The following is a 26,172-nucleotide window of genomic DNA, read 5'->3' on the forward strand; positions in this document are numbered from 1 at the left end:
ATTTTGCCACAACTTTGGAAGTATGCTTGGGGTCATTGTCCATTAGGAAGACCCATTTGCGACCAAGCTTTAACTTCCTGACTGATGTCTTGAGATGTTGCTTCAATATATATCCACATAAGTTTCCTTCCTCATGATGCCATCTATTTTGTGAAGTGCACCAGTCCCTCCTGCAGCAAAGCATCCCCACGGCGGCAGGTAGCTTAGTGGGTAAGAGCGTTGTGCCAGTAACCGAAAGGTCGCTGGTTCTAATCCCCGAGCCGACTAGGTGAAAAATCTGTCGATGTGCCCTTAAGCAAGGCACTTAACCCTAATTGCTCCTGTAAGTCGCTCTGGATAAGAGCGTCTGCTAAATGACTTAAATGTAAAATGTAAAATGATGATGCTGCCACCCCCGTGTTCTTCGGCTTGCAAGCCACCCCCTTTTTCCTCCAAACATAACGATGGTCATTATGGCCAAACAGTTCTATTTTTGTTTCATCAGACCAGAGGACATTTCTCCAAAAAGTGCGATCTTTGTCCCTATGTGCAGTTGCAAACCGTAGTCTGGCTTTTTTATGGCGGTTTTGGAGCAGTGGCTTCTTCCTTGCTGAGCGGCCTTTCAGGTTATGTCGATATAGGACTTTTACTGTGGATATAGATACTTTTGTAACTGTTTCCTCCAGCATCTTCACAAGGTCCTTTGCTTTTGTTCTGGGATTGATTTTCACTTTTTGCACCAAAGTACGTTCATCTATAGGAGACAGAACGCGTCTCCTTCCTGAGCGGTATGACGGCTGCGTGGTCCCATGGTGTTTATACTTGCGTACTATTGTTTGTACAGATGAACGTGGTACCTTCAGGCGTTTGGAAATTGCTCCCAAGGATGAACCAGACTTGTGGAGGTCTACAATTTCTTTTCTGAGGTCTTGGCTGAATTCTTTTGATTTTCCCATGATGTCGAGCAAAGAGGCACTGAGTTTGAATGTAGGCCTTGAAATACATCCACAGGTACACCTCCAGTTGACTCAAATGATGTCAATTAGCCTATCAGAAGCTTCTAAAGCCATGACATCATTTTCTGGAATTTTCCAAGCTGGTTAAAGGCACAGTCAACTTAGTGTATGTAAACTTCTGACCCACTGGAATTGTGATACAGTGAATTATAAGTGAAATAATCTGTCTGTAAACAATTGTTGAAAAATTACTTGTCATGCACAAAGTATATGTCCTAACCGACTTGCCAAAACTATAGTTTGTTAACAAGAAATGTGTGTAGTGGTTGAAAAACGATTTTTAATGACTCCAACCTAAGTGTATGTAAACTTCCGACTTCAACTGTATCGAGCCTACTGTATCTATTTATTTTAATCAGAAACGCACAGCAAGGTAATATGCTATTACTTAATCAAGCTAATTTTCCTCTCCAAAATCTTCTTTGTGTAACCACTCCTGATCCTGGGAGAGCAGAGAAACTGTTTGGTGTCACCTAGGCTAAGCTGTGTTGTTTTGATAGATTTCTGTAGTAACAAGATTCATGTAAGTAACGCATGTATTTATACTAAAAACAATAAGTAGCCTACGCTAACATCCCACACAAACAGGTATAAATCCGTCCGAGATTTATTCTTGCAAAACGATAACAAAGCTACCTATTTTATGCATTGTTATTGTGACTTGTTCCTGAAAGAAGTACCTAATTGCAGACTCATGGAATTCAAACTTGTAATTGTACTGTATTCATGAAACCCATGTTGATGCATCAGTGATCATCAAGCAAATGTGATTGCTATTGCTGCCCACTTCACATTCCAAGACTAATATTGGGAAGTGTGATGAGTCATTCTAGCCTAGCGCTTGGTTGTTTTTAGCCCGCCACTCTTATCTTGAAAGACAGTCTTCAGTTCACTCAAGAGAGTAGGGGCTGGCTTGAGGTGAATAGAATACTCTGATTAAATATTCAATAGCCTCGGTCTCCTTTCAGAACCTTGGCCTGTCGCCAAGGTTAGGTAGAGTGAGAGAGATGAGCTTTGAGGCTTGTTTATGACCCCTGTCCACTGAGTGAATACAGCTCTATCTCGACAATAAATAGACTGTGGCTTGCCATTGGCTCTAGTTAAGAATGCATTGCATTCCATTTCATTTGTCTGAGCTAGTCATTGGGGTTTGGTGACTGATTATTAGAGACCTCATGAAGAGGTATTTTTAGTGCCAAGATTCTCAGTCCTTGAAGCTCATGTAACCACTTGGACTGATGCCAGTTCACATCAGGACAATGGTCAGGTCCTTAGTCACTATCCTGTTCAGAGAACTGGAATTCAGGCCAGAACTCAACACTACCATGTTGGAGTGATTCACATTTGAGTTGGCTGATTATGATAATGTTAAAGAACAACAAGCTTGCTGGTTAGAAAACATCCTTCAAGGACACCTCTTGTGATCACTAAACTCTACTAACTGGGTGGGAGGACAGAGGACCATGTGATTTTGTTCTGATCATTGGGACAGCTGTGACATGAAGTTCTATCTTTAGTGATGGCGATAAATATTATTCTGCATGCGACATCTCCATTGCTATTTTGCCCCTCTTTCAGAGAAGAAATTCTACTCACTTGGCCTGATTCTGTTACCTCAGTGGCAGGGCAGGGGTATTGGCCAGTTAAGCTTAAGAACACTATTAAACTGTAAGCTCCAAGGTATCAAGACTAGATTAGAACTTGCTCAAATTTGCTGTTTTGGCTACAGCTGCTTCAAACTCTTTTCTGGTTGTGAATTCGGTCCATTGATGGGACATCCAATAGAAACTTGTACAGGACAGGACCATTGCAAATAGGCACACTGCTAATTTGCAGTGGCATCACTGATAAAACAAATCACAGAAGGCCGGCTGAAAAGCCAGGGACACTAATTTGTGCAAAGGAAAGAAGAACCGAGAGAAGAATGCAGTTTCCCTTCCCTCCTGCGGGATCTGTACCTCTATGTAGCTTAATACATTACACAGCGACTTTCAGTTCCCACTTGGTGCTCCCCTCGTTTACCCACACCCCAGGAACAGGCTTCCCAGGGTCACTCTGTTTCCTTGGTGTCTCTGCCTACTTGGTTTATTGACGTGTCATGTGTTGTACCTGTCAGTCTATTCCCACAGCTGTAATCTGTCAAGATGACTGCACAGTTTTTTTTTCTCTCTGTTTTGTCTCAAGTTGTCAGATTTGCAATCGTCAAGACTGCTAGCTACTGCTCAGGCCCTGTCATAGTGCATTTACCTGTTTCCAATAACCACACTATAATCAGTCAGACACTGAGACACAAAGGTCTTGCAGATTCACTTCCTGTATTTTGTTTTGTCTCATTACAACAATTTGCCTTATGTCATTTTTAGCATTACGTTCCTCAACAGAAAGTCCAGAAGACATTGTCTGACCTTTGGCCTAATTTGGCAGCAAATGCCCCACTTCTTAATCAAACTATTAGACTAAGTTTAGGGATATTGATTTACTCTGCAGAAATGAGTGCCAGTTCCTTAGCGTATTTAGCTACGGTCATCTCTTTTTGCCTTGAAGTCTCAGCCAGCCAGTTAGTCTTATAGTGGCCTGGTCATCATATTGCAGGATGGACTGCACCATCATATTCTTATGTCATTTTTTCACTGTGTTTCTAGACTGAGTGTAATGTCACGCTGCTTGCTTAGCGAAGTACCACTTCCTCCCGATTCAGCCCATACCGGACGCGAACTCGAGACCTCTGCCTTGCTAGCACACGTGACCGCCTCCAAAGCGTCCTAAGTCAGCGCCATGCGAAAAGGCTGAGGAGTACGTTTCACATATTCCCATGTGCTACATGAGCAGGGGCTAGCTGTTCTGTATGCTACTGCACAGCAGTACGGGGCTGTTGGGTGGTGCATAACTACAGTAGTGCAGTCACCCTTAGATACATGAACCGACTGTACTAACGCACATGAATAACCCCTCCCACCACCACCACGGCTAGCTGACATACAGTTGAAGTCGGAAGTTTACATACACTTAGGTTTGAGTCATTAAAACTCATTTTTCAACCACTCCACAAATTTCTTGTCCTAACCGACTTGCCAAAACTATAGTTTGTTAACATCTACTTTGTGCATGACACAAGTAATTTTTCCAACAATTGTTTACAGACAGATTATTTCACTTACAATTCATTGTATCACAATTCCAGTGGGTCAGAAGTTTACATACACTAAGTTGACGGTGCCTTTAAACCGCTTGGAAAATTCCAGAAAATGATTTCATAGCTTTAGAAGCTTCTGATAGGCTAATTGACATCATTTGAGTCAATTGGAGGTGTACAATTTGTAAGTCGCTCTGGATAAGAGCGTCTGCTAAATGACGTAAATGTAAATGTACCTGTGGATGTATTTCAAGGCCTAACTTCAAACTCGGTGCCTCTTTTCTTGACATCATGGGAAAATCAAAAGAAATCAGCCAAGACCTCAGAAAAGAAATTGTAGACCTCCACAAGTCTAGTTCATCCTTGGGAGCAATTTCCAAATGCCTGAAAGTACCACGTTCATCTGTGCAAACAATAGTACGCAAGTATAAACACCATGGGACAACGCAGCCGTCATACCACTCAGGAAGTAGACGCGTTCTGTCTCCTATAGATGAACGTACTTTGGTGCGAAAAGTGAAAATCAATCCCAGAACAACAGCAAAGGACCTTGTGAAAATGCTGGAGGAAACAGGTACAAAAGTATATATATCCACAGTAAAACGAGTCCTATATCGACATAACCTGAAAGGCCGCTCAGCAAGGAAGAAGCCACTGCTCCAAAACCGCCATTAAAAAAGCCAGACTACGGTTTGCAACTGCACATGGGGACAAAGTTTGTACTTTTTGGAGAAATGTCCTCTGGTCTGATGAAACAAAAATAGAACTGTTTGGCCATAATGACCATCGTTATGTTTGGAGGAAAAAGGCGGTGGCTTGCAAGCCGAAGAACACCATCCCAACCGTGGCAGCATCATGCTGTGGGGGTGCTTTGCTGCAGGAGGGACTGGTGCACTTCACAAAATAGATGGCATCATGAGGAAGGAAAATAATGTGGATATATTGAAGCAACATCTCAAGACATCAGTCAGGAAGTTAAAGCTTGGTCGCAAATAGATCTTCCAAATGGACAATGACCCCAAGCATACTTCCAAAGTTGTGGCAAAATGGCATAAGGACAACAAAGTCAAGGTATTGGAGTGGCCATCACAAAGCCCTGACCTCAATCCTATAGAAAAGTTGTGGGCAAAACTGAAAAAGCGTGTGCGAGCAAGGAGGCCTACAAACCTGACTCAGTTACACCAGCTCTGTCAGGAGGAATGGGCCAAAATTCACCCAACTTATTGTGGGAAGCTTGTGGAAGGCTACCCGAAACATTTGACCCAAGTTAAACAATTTAAAGCAATGCTACCAAATACTAATTGAGTGTATGTAAACTTCTGACCCACTGGGAATGTGATGAAAGAAATAAAAGCTGAAATAAATCCTTCTCTCTACTATTATTCTGACATTTCACATTCTTAAAATAAAGTGGTGATCCTAACTGACCTAAGACAGGTAATCTTTACTAGGATTAAATGTCAGGAATTGTGAAATTTTCAATTTGAAATGTATTTGGCTAAGGTGTATGTAAACTTCCGATTTCAACTGTATATAGTCCAATTTGACCTTCATGTTGCAAATTACATCAACCAAGTAATTTCAGTGGCCCTTTGCCAGCAACTTCAATGGGTCCTCCTGGCTTGCAGTTGGCTCATGATGATCTGACTGGAAGGAACCTTGCACACAAGGGTGACAAGTGTGAATGTTCTGTGGCTGTGCCCGTAAATCTCCTAAGGGAAATCGTGCTAAGCACCCAGTATCAAGTTTATTGAGGAAATTGGAAGGGAAAAACATGGATGGAAAAACTAGTGTTAACTCATTTAGTGTTGTTGCTAAATTCTGCTTAAAACCCAAATATTGATTAGCTTATAGGGGACCACAGTGCACATGTACTATGACCCTGTATTTGCTTCAGATTATGTCCGACTGTGCCAGCCAGACCTCCTAGCTATTAAAATATTGCTTTTTTATGCCCTTCATACCAAACCACAGCATGCTGTTTTTTAACTAAGTTTATATTATTTGTTGTGATTGCTCTGACTGGCCCACCCATAAGGAGATTCATTATTTTGGTTTGATTGGCCCTGTTAGATGCTGTTTAGGCTCAAGCGGCCGTGGCTGGAATTGACTGTGTCATGGCTGTTATTTCAGGATCCCTCTTGACAGCTCTCCCATTGCTAGCAGAGGATTTCTCTCTCTATGGAATATAGTGTGGGTGTGCTGTGCTCATCGCTGAGGTGCTTTTTTAGAAGCCTCACTTGGAACATGATGGTCAACTCTCTCGTGGGCTGAAGTATTCTAACTTGAGGTTGAGACAAAAGTTCAGCCTGCATGGTGTCAATGACCAAGAAGAATCTGGTTTCAGACACTGAAGCTGTTAACCTTGGCAGTGCTTCTCCTGCAGCTAATGTACAGCAGTAGTCAAGGGGTTCTAATATATTTATCTGCCAAACTTAGCTCTAGTGTTATGGAGCATTGTTGTGGTTTTTGTTGAATCTACTGCAACTCATATTCTGCTGTGAGCACCAATCTGTTTATATTATTTTGGTCCTTGGAGATCCCTTTGGTTATACCTGACCCCTGACTGTCTCGTGGTCTTGCTCTGGTCCTAGGGCCCTAGCCTGTTCTTTTTCAGCCCAACCAGACAGGCTGGCATTGACACTGCTCAAAGCCTCTTCTCAAAATCCCATGTCAGACTGCATTAGTTATCTCCTGCCCTGATTGGCCCTACTCTGGCAGCCATGGCTCTGTCAAGGTCCTGGCTGTTACACTGTCACCTTGGACAGGGGGAAGGGAAGCCCTCTACAGGGAGCCATGGCGAAGCAGCACTGGCCACAGCATGGACCACTGTCTTCTGGATGAATAGCTGAATGATAGTTTAAATTAATCATCAATTTAGTGATTTGAAACCACACTGCCATGATATTGTCGCCTTGTTTTACATGGGTTTATTGAAGTCCTCATGAATCTGATTAATTAATGATTAGTGCAGCAGGTAGCCTAGCGGTTAGCTTAGCATTGGGCCAATAACCGAAAGGTGGCTGGTTCGAATACCTGAGCCGACAAGATGAAAAATCTGTCTGTGCCCTTGAGCAAGGCACTTAACCCTAATTTGCTCCTAGGGCGCCGTACTACTATGACTGCCCCTGTAATCTCTGCCAAGCAGAGGACCAATGTGATCTAATGCAATGTAGCTTCACCTCATCATGTCTACCAGGCTGTAATCAGGTCCATATGGCAGCAGGCCCCTCCGCTGAGCTAAACGCATTAGCTGGCCTCCAGGCGTTAGCAGGGCAGGTGTTGTGTCCTGCTGGCTTGTTGCGCCACTGTTGATCAACAGTGCCTCCTGCTGTGCTGCCTGTTTCCACCCTATGCAGGTATATCTGTTTGCGTAACAATTCAGTCAAGGTTCATCTATACTTGGCAATTAGCCTTCACCCCACCGATGTCCTTGGTTCTACTGGAGCTCTGTCTGCAGTAGCTACCCCATAAGAAAACGCTGGGCCCCACGTGCCTTTTGAAATTAGACCATCTGTTTGGTTGGCATGACGGGTGCACTGCTTGTTCTGAACAAAGCAAGAGTGTGATCTGCTTTGTCAAAACTGGTCAGCCTTGCGCTCCAGTTGGCTGAACATGCATCTGCCACAGTGTTCAAAACCTAGCTTATTTGTTTCATTATCTGTGGAGGAGGATGTTGGGCATTTTCTCTGTTATATCCCTCTGGTATATGTACTGGTATGCACACTCACACAAGCGTGACGGTGAAGTACGGCAGAGTCTAGATGGGAACTAGTGACTCATTGCCACTTATCAAGTATTTCTCATGGGTGGAGTTCCAAAGAGACTTCCAATACAAAAGGAATACTGCATAGGCTAATAACTTTGTCTGACACGGTAGGAAAAGAGAAAAACAAGAAGAAAAAAACAAAACAAGGACATGCCTCTACCACAGATAGAACAAGGAGCCAGATGTTTCACCGGATGTATAACTCTGAAGCGTACGGTTGGAATTTCTACTCCCCACCAAATATGTTGAGTAGAGGAAGCCCAGTGGCCTGCAGTGGGAGAGTATGGAGCGAGATGGACCAGGGCCGACATTCTGCAGATGTTCTCATCGAAGAAAATCAAGATCTTGATAGTTTTCTGTTCCCAAAACGACAATCTGTTACGAACAGAGTGCACTAAGTTTTGTAGACTTGACCATTTGCCAAAGTTTCTAAAAATTGTGTTTACAAGGTGTGCAACTTGGGGCGAATTGAGTTATTACATACGTACACTTCACAGAGAAGGTGTTCCCTAATGTTGGGCATACACTACACAACTTCTAAAATCTTAACAACTTGGATATGTTCACATTTCCCGATTTCCTGCTCCCAAATCTTTAATTCCGTCCATCCTCAACCCCAGGACGTGGGTGCTCACATTACACGATGGTTCCCTAGTTGATTCTGCTCTGTGTTTCTCTGTCGTATGAAAAATACATGTTTACACGCAAAAAGCGAGCTGCTTCATTAGTGTGCAGAAACATCAAAAAAGAGCAGAGGCGTAGGATATGGACCCACAAATTGTTGTTGGGCAGACGTGGACAATATGGACTTTGTATTCTACAGAGGGAATTGGAGGTAATGCGAGTCCCCTGTAGCTCAGTTGGTAGAGCATGGCGCTTGCAACGCCAGGGTTGTGGGTTCGTTTCACACGGGGGGCCAGTATGAAAATGTATGCACTCACTAACTGTAAGTCGCTCTGGATAAGAGCGTCTGCTAAATGACTAAAATGTAAATATAAAACGTTTAATATTGAAAAGGCAGCTGCATTCTCTACAGCTCCACCAATCTTTCATCACCTCACTCCACACAGTTCGTTGTTGCTTTTCTCTTCACCATCATTGTTTTGGTCTCACATGCTGAGTGCTCATTGGCTATTGGTAGTAGTCCTTGCCCAATTGTGTCGTAGCACTGCGCATACAACAAGACTCACAAAACAAATTTCTAACATGTCAGAAGATTATCGGGACATCTGACATGAGTCTGGATAACGGAACAGCCATCATCGGTGCGTCCTTGACTCCCTCAAACTAGTCCAGAGGATTTCACCCCGATCATGAAAATGTGTCTGGGACGGCAAAAACTTGGCGGAATTGTTTAGTGTATGCCCAGTATAACGGAAATATGCAAGTACATGCTAGAACATGCCAAGGATCTCGCTAGCTTGTGCTTGGGTCTGCCCACTATGCTTAAGTTGCTCCCATTGAAATCGACACAGATGAACTATCTTGGGTTAGTTATACACTGAACAAAAATATGAACTCAACATGTAAAGTGTTGGTCCCATGTTTCATGAGCTGAAATAAAAGATCCCAGAAATGTTCCATACGCACAAAAAGCTTATTTCTCTCATTTTGTGCGCAAATTTCTTTACATCCCTGTTAGGGAGCATTTCTCCTTTGCGAAGATAATCCATCCACCTGACAGCAGGTGTGGCATATCAAGAAGCTGATTAAACAGCAATGCCACAGATATGTCAGGTTTTGAGGAAGCGTGCAATTGGCATGCTGACTGCAGAAATGTCCACCAGAACAGTTGCCAGAGAATTAAATGTTCATTTCTCTACCGCCGCCAACGTCGTTTTAGAGAATTTGTCAGTACGTCCAACCAGCCTCACGACAACGTGTAACCACGCCACCCAGGATCTCCACATCTGGCTTCTTCACCTGCGGGATCGTCTGAGACCAGCCACCCGGACAACTGATGAAACTGGGTTTGCGCAACCGAAGAATGTCTGTCTCAGGGAAGCTCATCTACATGCTCGTCGTCCTCACCAGGGTCTTGACCTGACAGCAGTTCGGTGTGGTAACCGGTTTCAACTGTACCGGGTAGATGGCAGACAGCGTGTATGGCGTCCAGTGGGTAAGCGGTTTGCTGATGTCAACGTTGTGAACAGAGTGCCCCATGGTGGCGGTTGGGTTATGGTATGGCCAGGCATAAGCTACAGACAACGAACCCAATTTGCATTTTATCGATGGCAATTTGAGGCCCATTGTCCTGCCATTCATCCGTCACTATCACCTCGTGTTTCAGCTTGATAATGCACGGACCCATGTCGCAATTCCTGGAAGCTGAAAATGCCCCAGCTCTTCCATGGCCTGCATACTCACCAGACATGTCACCCGTTGAGCATGTTTGGGATGCTCTGGATCGACGTGTACGTCAGCGTGTTCCAGTTCCCGCCAATATCCAGCAACTTTGCACAGCCATTGAAGAGGAGTGGGACAACATTCCACAGGCCACAATCAACATGTCGCACCGCATGAGGCAAATGGTGGTCACACCAGATACTGACTAGTTTTCTGATCCACACCTCTACCTTTTTTTGAGGGTATCTGTGGTCAATAGATGCATATATGTATTCCCAGTCATGTGAAATCCATAGATTAGGGCCTAATGAATTTATTTCAATTGACTGATTTCCTTTTATATGAAATGTAACTCAGTAAAATCGTTAATTTTTGCATGTTGCATTTTTATAGTTTTGTTCAGTGTAAATGTCTTTGCCTCTACTGAGGGGGAAATGTAATTTCTACTCAGAGCCAATCAAATGCGAGGGCTGAATGCCACCGTTTCCATTCAAACTCGAAATCCAAATCTGAAGTTCGCCGGACTTCCAATAGTCGAGTGAACAAGACTGGATTAGGAAGGCTGGCCACTCGAGACTGTGCTATTTAACAGTCATAAGATACTGTGATACCAAGCAACCAGATTAACTATTCTTTTTAAAATAATACGAATTTAAAAGCACTTTGAAATACCTTATGCAGGGCCAGTCAAGCTGTGAAGATGAACTTTTTGGTGTGATAACTACAACCCTAAGTGGGATTGGGGGGTGGAACTCTCTGAGAGATCAGAGGTGGAGCTAATACAATGCATCCAAATAAAGGCATGGATAGTGTTTAATACGCCAGTGTCTGTCTAACTTGATATGTGTCGCTCTGTGTCTGTCTAATTTGTAAGTTGCTCTGGATAAGAGTGTCTGCTAAATGATGTAAATGTAAATGTACATCATTTAGCAGACACTCTTATCCAGAGCAACTTACAAATTAAATGTAAATGTAAATGTGTCCCTCCCCTTCCCACTTGTCTGTCCCTCTTTCTCGCAGTGGCTTCTTGATAACGCAGTATCTAACAGGCTCTTTCAAGCACTCTGCATTATTCATAAAGCCAGAGAGAGCTCTGTGTACACTCTCCAAGGGGTTTTGCATGTCTGCACAAACTGCACTTGGTGCATTTTGAAGTCTGTGTGTGTGTCTTGCTTTTGTTAGAGCTGATGGAATCGATCTCTGGCAAAGATGGTCAGGTAGACAGGCTGAAAATAACAGCAGATGTAACAAACATCTTACATGTGAATGTAAGTAGGCTATTTAAGAAATAGACTAGATGAAATGGAGTAGGCCTAGGTCTAATTCAGGCTTTGTTAATCTAAAAATTAATTAACCTTGTCTATACTACAGAGTCTGTGACTGGATCCTTTCATACATATTCATTAAAGTGCAATTTAGTCCAGGATAAGGCTTAATTTAGGTCAGTTAAACTGTCCATAATGTAAAAAATTTAACATTTTTTTTGTGAATTATCCATTGTACCCTATTCCCACTGACATGTCTGTAGCTCCATAAAGCAGTCCTTCCTGTGCCACTGCACTCATACAGTAAACATACAGTATCTGCACTGCTTGCTTTACGTTCATCACACATCCAGTAAATTAGAGGTTATTATGACACACCCCCAGTAGTGAATATTACAGTTCCCCTGGCCCCCTTCCTCACTGACGCTCCAGCCACATTATCATGACATACAGAATCAGAGCCCCCGGGTGCACCGGGCCATAGAGATCCGCTATGAAACGCGCCAGTGAGACTGCGGGACGGCAGCAGAGGGTCCACTCCAGCCCTCCCCTGACCTTTTGACATTGAGAGACATGAGCATATCCTTGCACGCATGCGTGCATATTGTCACACTCAGGTGCACACTGGGGTCATTGCTGTTCATTTCATTGGCGTCTGTTTCACGGATTGGAGGACGTTTTTGTTCCTCTGCTGCAGGGTGTGCTGTTCGGGCCTAGTATCTGTCAGGGACTGCACCCTCCATGTGTGGTAAGCTATGTCATAAGGCATGTCATCAATATTTGGTCTTAGGCCTCCCGAGTGGCGCAGCGGTCTAAGGCGAGGCGTTACTACAGACCCGGGTTCATTCCCAGGCTGTGCCACAAACGGCCATGGCCGGGAGTCCCATAGGACGGCGCACAATTGGCCCAGCGTTATCTGGGTTAGGGGAGTGTGTGGGTGGACCATTTCAGTTTGTCAGTGATGTGTACGCCAAGGAAATTTTAAGCTTTCCACCTTCTCCACTGCGGTCCCGTCGATGTGGATAGCTGTTTTCCAAAGTCCATAATCATCTCCTTTGGAAGATAATATGGTCGGCATTTGATTGTGAGGTATTGTAGATCGGGTGAATAAAAGGACTTGAGTTCCTGTATGTTCCTACAATTACACCATGAGTCGTTAATCATGAAACACACACCTCCTCCCTTCTGCTTCCCGGAGAGATATTTATTCCTGTCTGCACGATGAACTGAGAACCCATCTGGCTGGACTGATTTAGACAGAATATCCCCAGAGGGTCATGTTTCTGTGAAACAAAGTATGTTACAGGCCTTGATGTCTCTTTGGAAAGAAATCCTTGCCCGGAGCTCGTCGACTTTGTTAACCAGAGACTGAACATTAGCGAGTAGTATACTTGGAAGCGGTGGGTGGTGTGCGCGCCTCCTTAGTTGAACCAGCAGGCCGCTCCGAGTGCCTCTCCTTCGCCGGCGATGTTTTTGGTCAGCCGCTGGAATCAGTTCAATTGCCCTGGGGAGAGCAAACAAAGGATATGCTTCGGGAAAGTCATATTCCTGGTCGTAATGCTGGTGAGTTACTGCCGCACTGATATCCAATAGTTTTCCCCGGCTGTATGTGATGATACAAAATACTTTCTGAGCTAAGAATGTAAAAAAGAATACTTAAAACAAAATACCGCAAAGTTTCCTAAGAGCTATTTGTGAGGCGACCATCTTCGTCTGCGCCAGGATTAATGAAATTTGTCTTGCTCACATTGAGGGAGAGGTTGTTGTCTTGGCACCACTGCCAGGTCTCTGACCCCTTCCCTATAGGCTGTCTCATCGTTGTCGGTGATCAGGCACACCACTGTTGTGTTGTCAGCAAGTCCAGGATCCAGTTACAGAGGAAGGTGTTTAGTCCCAGGGTCCTTAGCTTAGTGATGAGCTTTGTGGGCACTATGGTGTTAAAGGCTGAGCTGTAGTCAATGAATAGCATTCTCACATAGGTGTTCCTTTTGTCCAGGTGGGAAAGGGCAGTGTGGAGTGCAATTGAGATTGCGAATTGGAGTGGGTCTAGGGTTTCCGGGATGATGGCGTTGATATGAGCCATGACCAGCCTTTCATGAAAGCACTTCATGGCTACTGACGGGAGTACTACTGGGCAGTAGTCATTTAGGCAGGTTACCTTCACTTTCTTGGGCACAGGGACTATGGTGGTCTGTTTTAAACATGTCGGTATTACAGACTCGGTCAGGGAGAGGTTGAAAATGTCAGTGAGGACACTTGCCAGTTGGTCTGCCCGTGCTCTGAGTACACGTCCTGATAATCTGTCTGCCCCCGTGGCTTGTGAATGTTGACCTGTTTAAAGGTCTTGCTCACATCGGCTACGGAGAGCGTGATCACACAGTCGTCCGGAACAGCTGGTGCCATCATGCATGCTTCAGTGTTGCTTGCCTCGAAGCGAGCATAAAAGGCATTTAGCCCGTCTGGTAGGCTCGCGTCACTGGGCTGCTCGCGGCTGGGTTTCCCTTTTGTAGTCCGTAATAGTTTGCAAGCCATGCCACATCCGACGAGCGTCAGAGCCGGTGTAGGAGGATTTAATCTTAGTCCTGTATTGACGCTTTGCCTGTTTGATGGTTCGTCTGAGGGCATACAGTGGGAAAAAATGTATTTAGTCAGCCACCAATTGTGCAAGTTCTCCCACTTAAAAAGATGAGAGAGGCCTGTAATTTTCATCATAGGTACACGTCAACTATGACAGACAAAATGAGGAAAAAAATCCAGAAAATCACATTGTAGGATTTCTTATGAATTTATTTGCAAATTATGGTGGAAAATAAGTATTTTGTCAATAATAAAAGTTTCTCAATACTTTGTTATATACCCTTTGTTGGCAATGACACAGGTCAAACGTTTTCTGTAAGTCTTCACAAGGGTTTCACACACTGTTGCTGGTATTTTGGCCCATTCCTCCATGCAGATCTCCTCTAGAGCAGTGATGTTTTGGGGCTGTCGCTGGGCAACACGGACTTTCAACTCCCTCCAAAGATTTTCTATGGGGTTGATCTGGAGACTGGCTAGGCCACTCCAGGACCTTGAAATGCTTCTTACGAAGCCACTCCTTCGTTGCCCGGGCGGTGTGTTTGGGATCATTGTCATGCTGAAAGACCCAGCCACGTTTCATCTTCAATGCCCTTGCTGATGAAAGGAGGTTTTCACTCAAAATCTCACGATACATGGCCCCATTCATTCTTTCCTTTACACGGATCAGTTGTCCTGGTCCCTTTGCAGAAAAACAGCCCGAAAGCATGATGTTTCCACCCCCATGCTTCACAGTAGGTATGGTGTTCTTTGGATGCAACTCAGCATTCTTTGTCCTCCAAACACTACGAGTTGAGTTTTTACCAAAAAGTTATATTTTGGTTTCATCTGACCATATGACATTCTCCCAATCCTCTTCTGGATCATCCAAATGCACTCTAGCAAACTTCAGACGGGCCTGGACATGTACTGGCTTAAGCAGGGGGACACGTCTGGCACTGCAGGATTTGAGTCCCTGGCGGCGTAGCGTGTTACTGATGGTAGGCTTTGTTACTTTGGTCCCAGCTCTCTGCAGGTCATTCACTAGGTCCCCCCGTGTGGTTCTGGGATTTTTGCTCACCGTTCTTGTGATCATTTTGACCCCACGGGGTGAGATCTTGAGTGGAGCCCCAGATCGAGGGAGGTTATCAGTGGTCTTGTATGTCTTCCATTTCCTAATAATTGCTCCCACAGTTGATTTCTTCAAACCAAGCTGCTTACCTATTGCAGATTCAGTCTTCCCAGCCTGGTGCAGGTCTAGAATTTTGTTTCTGGTGTCCTTTGACAGCTCTTTGGTCTTGGCCATAGTGGAGTTTGGAGTGTGACTGTTTGAGGTTGTGGACAGGTGTCTTTTATACTGATAACAAGTTCAAACAGGTGCCATTAATACAGGTAACGGGTGGAGGACAGAGGAGCCTCTTAAAGAAGAAGTTACAGGTCTGTGAGAGCCAGAAATCATGCTTGTTTGTAGGTGACCAAATACTTATTTTCCACCATAATTTGCAAATAAATTCATTTAAAATCCTACAATGTGATTTTCTGGAATTATTTTTCCTCAATTTGTCTGTCATAGTTGACGTGTACCTATGATGAACATTACAGGCCTCTCTCATCTTTTTAAGTGGGAGAACTTGCACAATTGGTGGCTGACTAAATACTTTTTTCCCCCATTGTAGCAGGATTTCTTATAAGCTTCTGGATTAGTGTCCCGCTCCTTGAAAGCGGCAGCTCTAGCCTTTAGCTCGGTGCAGATGTTGCCTGTAATCCGTGGCTTCTGGTTGGGATATGTACGTACGGTCACTGTGGGGACAACGTCGTCGATGCACTTGTTGATGATGCCGGTGACTGAGGTGGTATACTCCTCAATGCCATTGGATGAATCTGGGAACATATTCCAGTCTGTGCTAACAAAACAGTCCTCTAGCGTAACATCTGTGTCATCTAACCGCTTCCGTATTGAGTGAGTCACTGGTAATTCCTGCTTTAGTTTTTGCTTGTAAGCAGGAATCAGGAGGATAGAATTATGGTCAGATTTGCCAAATAGAGGGCGAGGGAGAACTTTGTGTGTCTCTGTGTGTGGAGTAAAGGTGGTCCACCTGGTTATACGTAAAATGCTGGTAGAAATGAGGTTTGCCTGCATTAAAGTCTCCGGCCACTAGGAACGCCGCTTCTGGATGAGCATTTTGTTGTTTGCTTATTGCCTTATGAAGCTTGTTGAGTGCGGTCTTAGTGCACTCAACGAGGTGTGCTCAGAGAATCGCTGACACCAATTTAGACACGTGATGCCCCGTACAGATCGTGGCGTATTTCATTTTGCCGTACGTCATCTTCACTGAGTTTTGCCCCGCTACTGAACGGAGAAGTGTAATGCAAGATGGAGAAGATCTTTCTCTCATTAGAGAAAGCATTTATTTTGGTAGATTGGAAAATATGACCTTTTTAATTAAAGACAGGATAAATATATTGTTTTATGTGATAATAAAACATGTTTTGTTTAGTTACTTTTTCATCAACTTGTTTCTCTAACATTATAGCAAGTCAAGCTGGCTTGCACTGCAGAGCAGCTAGCTAGCTAAAAGCCAGGCTAGGTTTACGATACCACTGTAGCTAGCAACCTCCACCTAATAATTATCATCAAAAACAAACGTCATTACCATCACATTAAACTTAAATGGGAGGTAACAGCCAGTGTGTATTATTTAACATTACTATTAAAATGGTACTCTCTTATTGGAATGGGAAATTGTTTACAAGTTTCTAGCGATCCCATAAAGCCATCACCGAAAACCGCATTTTAATCTTCTGTGGTTTTGGTAACTTCCTGTTCTTCGACACTGTCTGGACTGAAGACGATGCTAAGTTTGAAACATTTTAAAGTATGCGGCGTCCGTCTCACAATGGAGCCTTCAACCGCAAGGGGGCGTTGTGATTCCACTCCATTGTGGACGTCCCCATTTGAAATGCATGACATCCGGCACAACGTAACGGAGTGCTTATTGGTAATGTGAACGAGGCTTGACTCTCAGACTTATGGCCATGTAGAAGTTCCTCATTATAAAGGGTTGCATTGAGCAAGGCTAAGGTGCAGTGTGTTTTACACAGCGTTTTGTGGCTGATATTTTTTATATCTCTTTGAAATGGCCTGAGGTCATGAAGAGCACCACTGCTCCCAAGTCGGAACTCTGCAACGGCTAGTTGGATGAATCCGTTTGGAAGGAAGGGATGAAGTGTGCAGGTTACAGGCTGCTGTAACTAGGACTTTGTCATGACCCTCTTTGAACCCCATCAACCTCAGAACCAAGCAACATGATTGGTCAATATCAAGACCTCAACATCTGGTTTTACTCTGTATGAACAGCGAAGAATTGTTATTACCCAAACAGTCTGAACTTTGAACCCTCATCCTGATAACTAACACAACTGTTTTAGTACTGTACACATCTGTGTGCAATTGGAAAGGATAGCAGATCTTTGTAGTCTTAACTGTTTTTAGCCATCTAAAATCGTAACGTTTTCTACTTTGGTTTTTGAAGATCAATATAAAATGCTGACATTGTCTCTCCCCTGCATGTGTGTTCCAGATATGGCCTAATGGGCAGATTGAAGAGGATTCTCCTGTGGGTGCTAGGAGTCTACATAACCATCCCCTTCATCGTCAAACTATGCCCCTCCATTCAGGCAAAACTCGTATTTTTAAATTTTGGTGAGTAGCTATAGAAACCAATAAGGCATGTTTTGTTCTATCTAGTTATTTGCATTGATTAAATAAGCTTGTTTCATCAGTTAGCTCTGGCCTCTGGGTGTTTCACTTGGTAGGTGGATACTTGTAGCTCATTTAGTAAGTGTGCATACTGCATACATAAGCAAGGGTGCATGTGCTAATATGTGCGAGTCACCTGAACCTGAAACACAACACAGCACGCAACTCCAGACGGAGGCAGTTGAGGGTGTATATTCCATCTGCAAGCATGCAATACACAGCCTTCACCGCTCCCTCACTCCATCTGATATGTGGTGTGGGTGTGTAACTGTAGTAGTTTCATGCATTATAGGCAGAAGCGGTCAGGATTGCATGTGAAACATTGATGAGTCAGTAGTGCTGAGTGGTGGGTTGTGACCACAGCTGATTCTAACTTGTAGCTGCTTGGTTTCAACCCATCAGTATTCAAGACTGGATCTACCCATTGTTTAACCTTTAACCCCATCAGATTTAACATGCTTTTCTGTCCCACTCTGTGACATCTGATTTTCTTTTGGAATCTTTTGAATGGTTTGCAGTGCACTTAAAGACCAAAATGTATTGTGGATGGCAGACAGTTCGAGGTTTTCTGAATATTCAGAGAGGAAGTGAAACAGTATACGTCTGTACAGGAAGAGGATGGGGACTTGTGACCGTCTCATGTAACGTTATAGAGTGGAAAGAGGCAGAGCACTGCCATTTTATGGAGCAGCCTGTCGATTTTTGCTGAGAGCTGCTGCTTTGTCAGTGATATCTTATTGTCTTAGCACTTCTAACACAGCTTCTCTGTCTACCCAACCCCACCCCCTGCAGTGCGGCTGCCCTATTTCATTGACTTGAAAAGGCCACAGGACCATGGCCTGAACCACACCTTTAACTTCTACATGCAGCCAGAGACTGGCGTCAACATTGGTGTATGGTAAGGAGACACACATACACACACACACCAGCTGCTTGGCTAAGACTGTGTGGGATGGATCTCCGACTTTCTTTCTCTCTCTCTATCCCTCCCTGTCTCTATCGCGCGCTCTCTCTCTCTCCCTCCCTCTGTCAATTAGTTCAATTCAAATGGCTTTATTGGCATGGAAAGTGTTACTGCATACATTGCCAAAGCAAATATATAGACACATATCAAGTCAATGATGACGCGCAGATAGATAACAATAAGACAAATAATAATAATACTCAATGAGTAGTAACAATGAACAGAACACTACAGTAAGAAATGAATGAGGACAATAATGAAATGGTGAGAAAGACACAGGTTATTGCTCTGGTTGGTCATTCCACTGGCTGTCCCTACAGGTGTGGCAGGAAGCTACATACACTGCTCAAAAAAATAAAGGGAACACTTAAACAACACAATGTAACTCCAAGTCAATCACACTTCTGTGAAATCAAACTGTCCACTTAGGAAGCAACACTGATTGACAATACATTTCACATGCTGTTGTGCAAATGGAATAGACAACAGGTGGAAATTATAGGCAATTAGCAAGACACCCCCAATAAAGGACTGGTTTTGCAGTTGGTGACCACAGACCACTTCTCAGTTCCTATGCTTCCTGGCTGATGTTTTGGGCACTTTTGAATGCTGGCGGTGCTTTCACTCTAGTGGTAGCATGAGACGGAGTCTACAACCCACACAAGTGGCTCAGGTAGTGCAGCTCATCCAGGATGGCACATCAATGCGAGCTGTGGCAAGAAGGTTTGCTGTGTCTGTCAGCGTAGTGTCCAGAGCATGGAGGCGCTACCAGGAGACAGGCCAGTACATCAGGAGGCCGTAGGAGGGCAACAACCCAGCAGCAGGACTGCTACCTCCGCCTTTGTGCAAGGAGGAGCACTGCCAGAGCCCTGCAAAATGACCTCCAGCAGGCCACAAATGTGCATGTGTCTGCTCAAACGGTCAGAAACAGACTCCATGAGGGTGGTATGAGGGCCCGACGTCCACAGGTGGGGGGTTGTGCTTACAGCCCAACACCGTGCAGGACGTTTGGCATTTGCCAGAGAACACCAAGATTGGCAAATTCGCCACTGGCGCCCTGTGCTCTTCACAGATGAAAGCAGGTTCACACTGAGCACGTGACAGACGTGACAGAGTCTGGAGACGCCGTGGAGAACGTTCTGCTGCCTGCAACATCCTCCAGCATGACCGGTTTGGCGGTGGGTCAGTCATGGTGTGGGGTGGCATTTATTTGGGGGGCCGCACAGCCCTCCATGTGCTCACCAGAGGTAGCCTGACTGCCATTAGGTACCGAGATGAGATCCTCAGACCCCTTGTGAGACCATATGCTGGTGCGGTTGGCCCTGGGTTCCTCCTAATGCAAGACAATGCTAGACCTCATGTGGCTGGAGTGTGTCAGCAGTTCCTGCAAGAGGAAGGCATTGATGCTATGGACTGGCCCGCCCGTTCCCCAGACCTGAATCCAATTGAGCACATCTGGGACATCATGTCTCGCTCCATCCACCAATGCCACGTTGCACCACAGACTGTCCAGGAGTTGGCGGATGCTTTAGTCCAGGTCTGGGAGGAGATCCCTCAGGAGACCATCCGCCACCTCATCAGGAGCATGCCCAGGCGTTGTAGGGAGGTCATACAGGCACGTGGAGGCCACACACACTACTGAGCCTAATTTTGACTTGTTTTAAGGACATTACATCAAAGTTGGATCAGCCTGTAGTGTGGTTTTCCACTTTAATTTTGAGGGTGACTCCAAATCCAGACCTCCATGGGTTGATACATTTGATTTCCATTGATAATTTTTGTGTGATTTTGTTGTCAGCACATTCAACTATGTAAAGAAAAAAGTATTTAATAAGATTATTTCATTCATTCAGATCTAGGATGTGTTATTTTAGTGTTCCCTTTATTTTTTTGAGCTGTATGTATGTATGTATGTATGTATGTATGTATGTATGTATGTACAGTGGGGGAAAAAAGTATTTAGTCAGCCACCAATTGTGCAAGTTCTCCCACTTAAAAAGATGAGAGGCCTGTAATTTTCATCATAGGTACACGTCAACTATGACAGACAAATTGAGGGAAAAAAATCCAGAAAATCACATTGTAGGATTTTTAATGAATTTATTTGCAAATTATGGTGGAAAATAAGTATTTGGTCAATAACAAAAGTTTCTCAATACTTTGTTATATACCCTTTGTTGGCAATGACACAGGTCAAACGTTTTCTGTAAGTCTTCACAAGGTTTTTACACACTGTTGCTGGTATTTTGGCCCATTCCTCCATGCAGATCTCCTCTAGAGCAGTGATGTTTTGGGGCTGTCGCTGGGCAACACAGACTTTCAACTCCCTCCAAAGATTTTCTATGGGGTTGAGATCTGGAGACTGGCTAGGCTACTCCAGGACCTTGAAATGCTTCTTACGAAGCCACTCTTTCGTTGCCTGGGCGGTGTGTTTGGGATCATTGTCATGCTGAAAGACCCAGCCACGTTTCATCTTCAATGCCCTTGCTGATGGAAGGAGGTTTTCACTCAAAATCCCACGATACATGGCCCCATTCATTCTTTCCTTTACACGGATCAGTCGTCCTGGTCCCTTTGCAGAAAAACAGCCCCAAAGCATGATGTTTCCACCCCCATGCTTCACAGTAGGTATGGTGTTCTTCGGATTCAACTCAGCATTCTTTGTCCTCCAAACACGACGAGTTGAGTTTTTACCAAAAAGTTCTATTTTGGTTTCATCTGACCATATGACATTCTCCCAATCCTCTTCTCGATCATCCAAATGCACTCTAGCAAACTTCAGACGGGCCTGGACACGTACTGGCTTAAGCAGGGGGACACGTCTGGCACTGCAGGATTTGATTCCCTGGCAGCGTAGTGTGTTACTGATGGTAGGCTTTGTTACTTTGGTCCCAGCTCTCTGCAGGTCATTCACTAGGTCCCCCCGTGTGGTTCTGGGATTTTTGCTCACCGTTCTTGTGATCATTTTGACCCCACGGGGTGAGATCTTGCGTGGAGCCCCAGATCGAGGGAGATTATCAGTGGTCTTGTATGTCTTCCATTTCCTAATAATTGCTCCCACAGTTGATTTCTTCAAACCAAACTGCTTACCTATTGCAGATTCAGTCTTCCCAGCCTGGTGCAGGTCTACAATTTTGTTTCTGGTGTCCTTTGACAGCTCTTTGGTCTTGGCCATAGTGGAGTTTGGAGTGTAACTGTTTGAGGTTGTGGACAGGTGTCTTTTATGCTGATAACAAGTTCAAACAGGTGCCATTAATACAGGTAACGAGTGGAGGACAGAGGAGCCTCTTAAAGAAGAAGTTACAGGTCTGTGAGAGCCAGAAATCTTGCTTGTTTGTAGGTGACCAAATACTTATTTTCCACCATAATTTGCAAATAAATTCATTAAATATCCTACAATGTGATTTTCTGGATTTTTTTTCCTCAATTTGTCTGTCATTGTTGACCTGTACCTATGATGAAAATTACAGGCCTCTCTCATCTTTTTAAGTGGGAGAACTTGCACAATTGGTGGCTGACTAAATACTTTTTTTCCCCACTGTGTGTGTGTGTGTGTGTGTGTGTGTGTGTGTGTGTGTGTGTGTGTGTGTGTGTGTGTGTGTTCTATATGAGCGGAGCCTAGTAAAAAAGTATATTGGTTTCCCTGACATCTGGACCTTTTCTGGAATATCATAATGTTTGTCTTTTTGAGATTGACGGTAAATGCCCAGGTCTGACAGAACTGTTGCAGATTATCTAATTGTTGCTGTAACCCCTCTGTGGGGGACTGCAGCACCAGATCGTCTGCATACAGGAGGCATTTGATTTCTGTGTCATTAAGAGTGAGACTGGGGGCTCTTGATTGCTCAAGCGTTTTGATTTACATGTTTATCAATTAGGGTATCTCATTTATTAATATGGTTTGATAATTTGGTAGGAATCCAATTTGATTTTTGCTCAGGACATTACTGCACTTTCTCAGTGAACACAATCTGCTGTTCATGATGGCGTCTCTCTATCCCTCTCGCTCGCTCTCCGTCTCTCTCTCTCTCTCTCTCTCTCTCTCTCTCTCCTCTCTCTCTCTCTCTTCTCTCTCTCTCTCCTCTCTCTCTCTCTCTCTCTCTCTCTCTCTCTCTCTCTCTCTCTCTCTCTCTCTCTCTCTCTCTCTCTCTCTCTCTCTCTCTCTCTCTCTCTCTCTCTCTCTCTCTCTCTCTCTCTCTCTCTCTCTCTCTCTCTCTCTCTCTCGTCTCTGTCTCCCTCCCTCTCGTCTCTGTCTCCCTCCCTCTCGTCTCTGTCTCCCTCCCTCTCGTCTCTGTCTCCCTCCCTCTCGTCTCTGTCTCCCTCCCTCTCGTCTCTCCCTCCCTCCCTCTCGTCTCTCTCTCTCTCTCTCTCAATTCAATTTACTTTATTGGCATGACGTAACAATATACATATTACCAAAGCGTACTTTGGTGATTAAGTAATTCATTTACGATATTAACATCATTAAAATAATAATTACGATTTGTCAATGGGACAGTCAGTAACAACAATAATCAAGTGTAAAAATAACCATACAATGGACAATAACAATGGCATAGAGGACATGTGCAGATTGGTCTGTCCCTCATCTTATTTTTACATTTACATTTTAGTCATTTAGCAGACACTCTTATCCAGAGCGACTTACAGTTAGTGAGTACATACATTATTTTTTTCTTTTTCATACTGGCCCCCCGTGGGAATCGAACCCACAACCCTGGCGTTGCAAACGCCATGCTCTACCAACTGAGCTACATCCCTGCCGGCCACTCCCCTACCCTGGACGATGCTGGGCCAATTGTGCGCCGCCCCATGGGTCTCCCGGTCGCGGCCGGCTACGACAGAGCCTGGATTCGAACCAGGATCTCTAGTGGCACAGCTAGCACTGCGATGCAGTGCCTTAAACCACTGCGCCACTCGGGAGGCAATGTAGTGTGCTGCTAACCCACAGCTCTCCCCCAACAGGAAGACACCTGTCATCAGAGGGGTCTTTGAAACCTTGAATAAGGGTTTCAAATTTGGGGAAATAACACTAATTGTTTTATTTTTGATATTTTGTTAGGAAATGCAGCTCTGTCTCGGGTTCTGCTGTCTCTCTCAGTTCTCTCTCTCTCTCAGTTCTCTCTCTCTCTCAGCTCTCTCTCTCTCTCAGCTCTCTCTCTCGCTCTCTCCTGCCTATTAGGCCTCTAGCTGTCTCATAGAGTGTGATGAACCCCTTGGCTCAAACACTAACACACAGCACACTGCCTCCTGGGGTGCAATGTGTGTTTTATGTGTGTGTGTGAGAATGATACAGTGACACTGGACCACAGGGTGGGAAGACACAGCAGTCCCTGTGGATGTTTAAGGCCGGGGGGGGGGTTGGGGGGTAGGAACTCGAGCAGACTAACTGGGGAACGTTGACCGTGGGAAAGGCATGTTGAGCCCAGAGGAGTTTAGCAGTGTGGGTTGTAGTAGATGGAAACTAAAGGCTGAGGTGATGATATGTATATAGACAAGTCTCTGTTCAGGGCTATTCTCTTAGAACATGGTTGTGTGTCCTGTTATGTAAAACATGTAGCCTACTCTAATCTGATAGTTCTTACAGTACAGTCTGTGTCCTATGTTAGACTCAAGTACAGATGAGATACTAGCCTATATCAAACCAGTTTGACTTGTGTGTCAACCTATCCCACCCCACACCTCTTAGTCTATAGTAGGCGTCTATTCTGTACATTGCTTGCTTACAGCTTTCTCCTTGTTTATGTCACTGCTCCTGTTCCACCCAGGCACACAGTCCCAGCCCAGATGTGGAAAGAGGCGCAGGGGAAGGACAGAGCGTGGTATGACAGTACCTTTAAATCCCCCTATCCAGTCATGCTGTACCTTCACGGCAACGCAGGGACAAGGTGATCATACATTTTGATTTAAAAAGTGTTACTCTGGTCCAGTACCCCTGGCGTACACCTTGCCTCTGGTCTGTGACCATTAACTCACATGACAACCATCCGCCTTTTAATATTTGTTTGTTGAAGCTCACAACCTTGGAACGTGTACATATAAACAGAATGCACTCTTCAGAATGGCTGTTTGTGAGGAATGCTTTACCTTTCACCTGGTTGATAAACTTGTCCATTCTGTCTCTTTCAGAGGAGGGGACCATAGAGTTCAACTCTACAAGGTGAGAGGATTTCATTGCAGACACACTTGCACTTGCTACGCTTTTATCCCACCCATACTGTATCTAGCTATATTGAGGACTGACCAACAAACAGAATTCAATGAATTGTTTGTGAATTGACCTGCTTTCAGTCTGATCTGGAGTTGAGATTTGATGCGTTTTGGTTTCCCCTCCCCAGGTCCTTAGTGCATTAGGCTACCATGTAGTCACATTTGATTATAGAGGTAAGTGGGGTTCTACTTCGGTCTGTTTCTGAGTTTATTAACCATCACAATACCCCTTTTCTTAAAAAGATAATCTGACCTTAGATCAACATTCAGGGGCTTCTTTATCGTTCATGCTTCTCTGGTTGTTCCAGGTTGGGGTGATTCAGATGGGAGCCCCTCTGAGAGAGGCATGACGTCAGATGCCCTGTTCCTCTACCAGTGGGTGAAGGAGAGGGTGGGGAGCAAACCCCTCAACGTCTGGGGCCACTCACTGGGAACAGGGTAGGAACACACAGACATCTCTCCATCACATTAATCTCAACATTTCACAAATAGATTTTGTGTAAAATTATAAACTCTTGTATGATTATGAACCAACAATTGGATGAACGTATACGTTGGGTGAATTTGTTTGTACTGGTAAATCAGTCAATTTACAGTGGTAACTATTGATTAATATATTTTTCTCATTTTCCAGGGTGGCCACTAACCTAGTCCGACATCTGTGTGACAGAGGTAAGCACATTTTTTCCCACATTTTGTTACTTTACAGCCTAATTCTAAAATGGATTAAAAAATATATATATACAGTGGGGAGAACAAGTATTTGATACACTGCTGATTTTGCAGGTTTTCCTACTTACAAAGCATGTAGAGGTCTGTAATTTTTATCATAGGTACACTTCAACTGTGAGAGACGGAATCTTAAACAAAAATCCAGAAAATCACATTGTATGATTTTTAAGTAATTAATTTCCATTTTATTGCATGACATAAGTATTTGATCACCTACCAACCAGTAAGAATTCCGGCTCTCACAGACCTGTTTTTCTTTAAGAAGCCCTCCTGTTCTCCACTCATTACCTGTATTAACTGCACCTGTTTGAACCCGTTACCTGTATAAAAGACACCTGTCCACACACTCAATCAAACAGACTCCAACCTCTCCACAATGGCCAAGACCAGAGAGCTGTGTAAGGACATCAGGGATAAAATTGTAGACCTGCACAAGGCTGGGATG

At 44.3% G+C, this 26,172-nt stretch overlaps 1 protein-coding gene across 2 annotated transcripts in view; it reads left to right on the forward strand.

Annotated features, from left to right (window-relative positions):
- The window catches only part of abhd12 (abhydrolase domain containing 12, lysophospholipase), a 40,243-nt gene that overhangs the window by 2,808 nt on the left and 11,263 nt on the right, over positions 1 to 26,172 (forward strand). For both annotated transcript variants that reach the window (XM_084153540.1, XM_084153541.1), the window contains 7 exons: positions 17,643 to 17,764; positions 18,614 to 18,719; positions 24,554 to 24,673; positions 24,915 to 24,945; positions 25,124 to 25,169; positions 25,304 to 25,433; positions 25,630 to 25,667. In XM_084153540.1, coding sequence (XP_084009666.1) covers positions 17,643 to 17,764; positions 18,614 to 18,719; positions 24,554 to 24,673; positions 24,915 to 24,945; positions 25,124 to 25,169; positions 25,304 to 25,433; positions 25,630 to 25,667 — 593 coding nt within the window. The remainder of the gene's footprint in view (positions 1 to 17,642; positions 17,765 to 18,613; positions 18,720 to 24,553; positions 24,674 to 24,914; positions 24,946 to 25,123; positions 25,170 to 25,303; positions 25,434 to 25,629; positions 25,668 to 26,172) is intronic.

The sequence above is a fragment of the Coregonus lavaretus genome (assembly GCF_964263955.1).
Source record: "Coregonus lavaretus genome assembly, chromosome: 36".
Classification (NCBI taxonomy): domain Eukaryota; kingdom Metazoa; phylum Chordata; class Actinopteri; order Salmoniformes; family Salmonidae; genus Coregonus; species Coregonus lavaretus.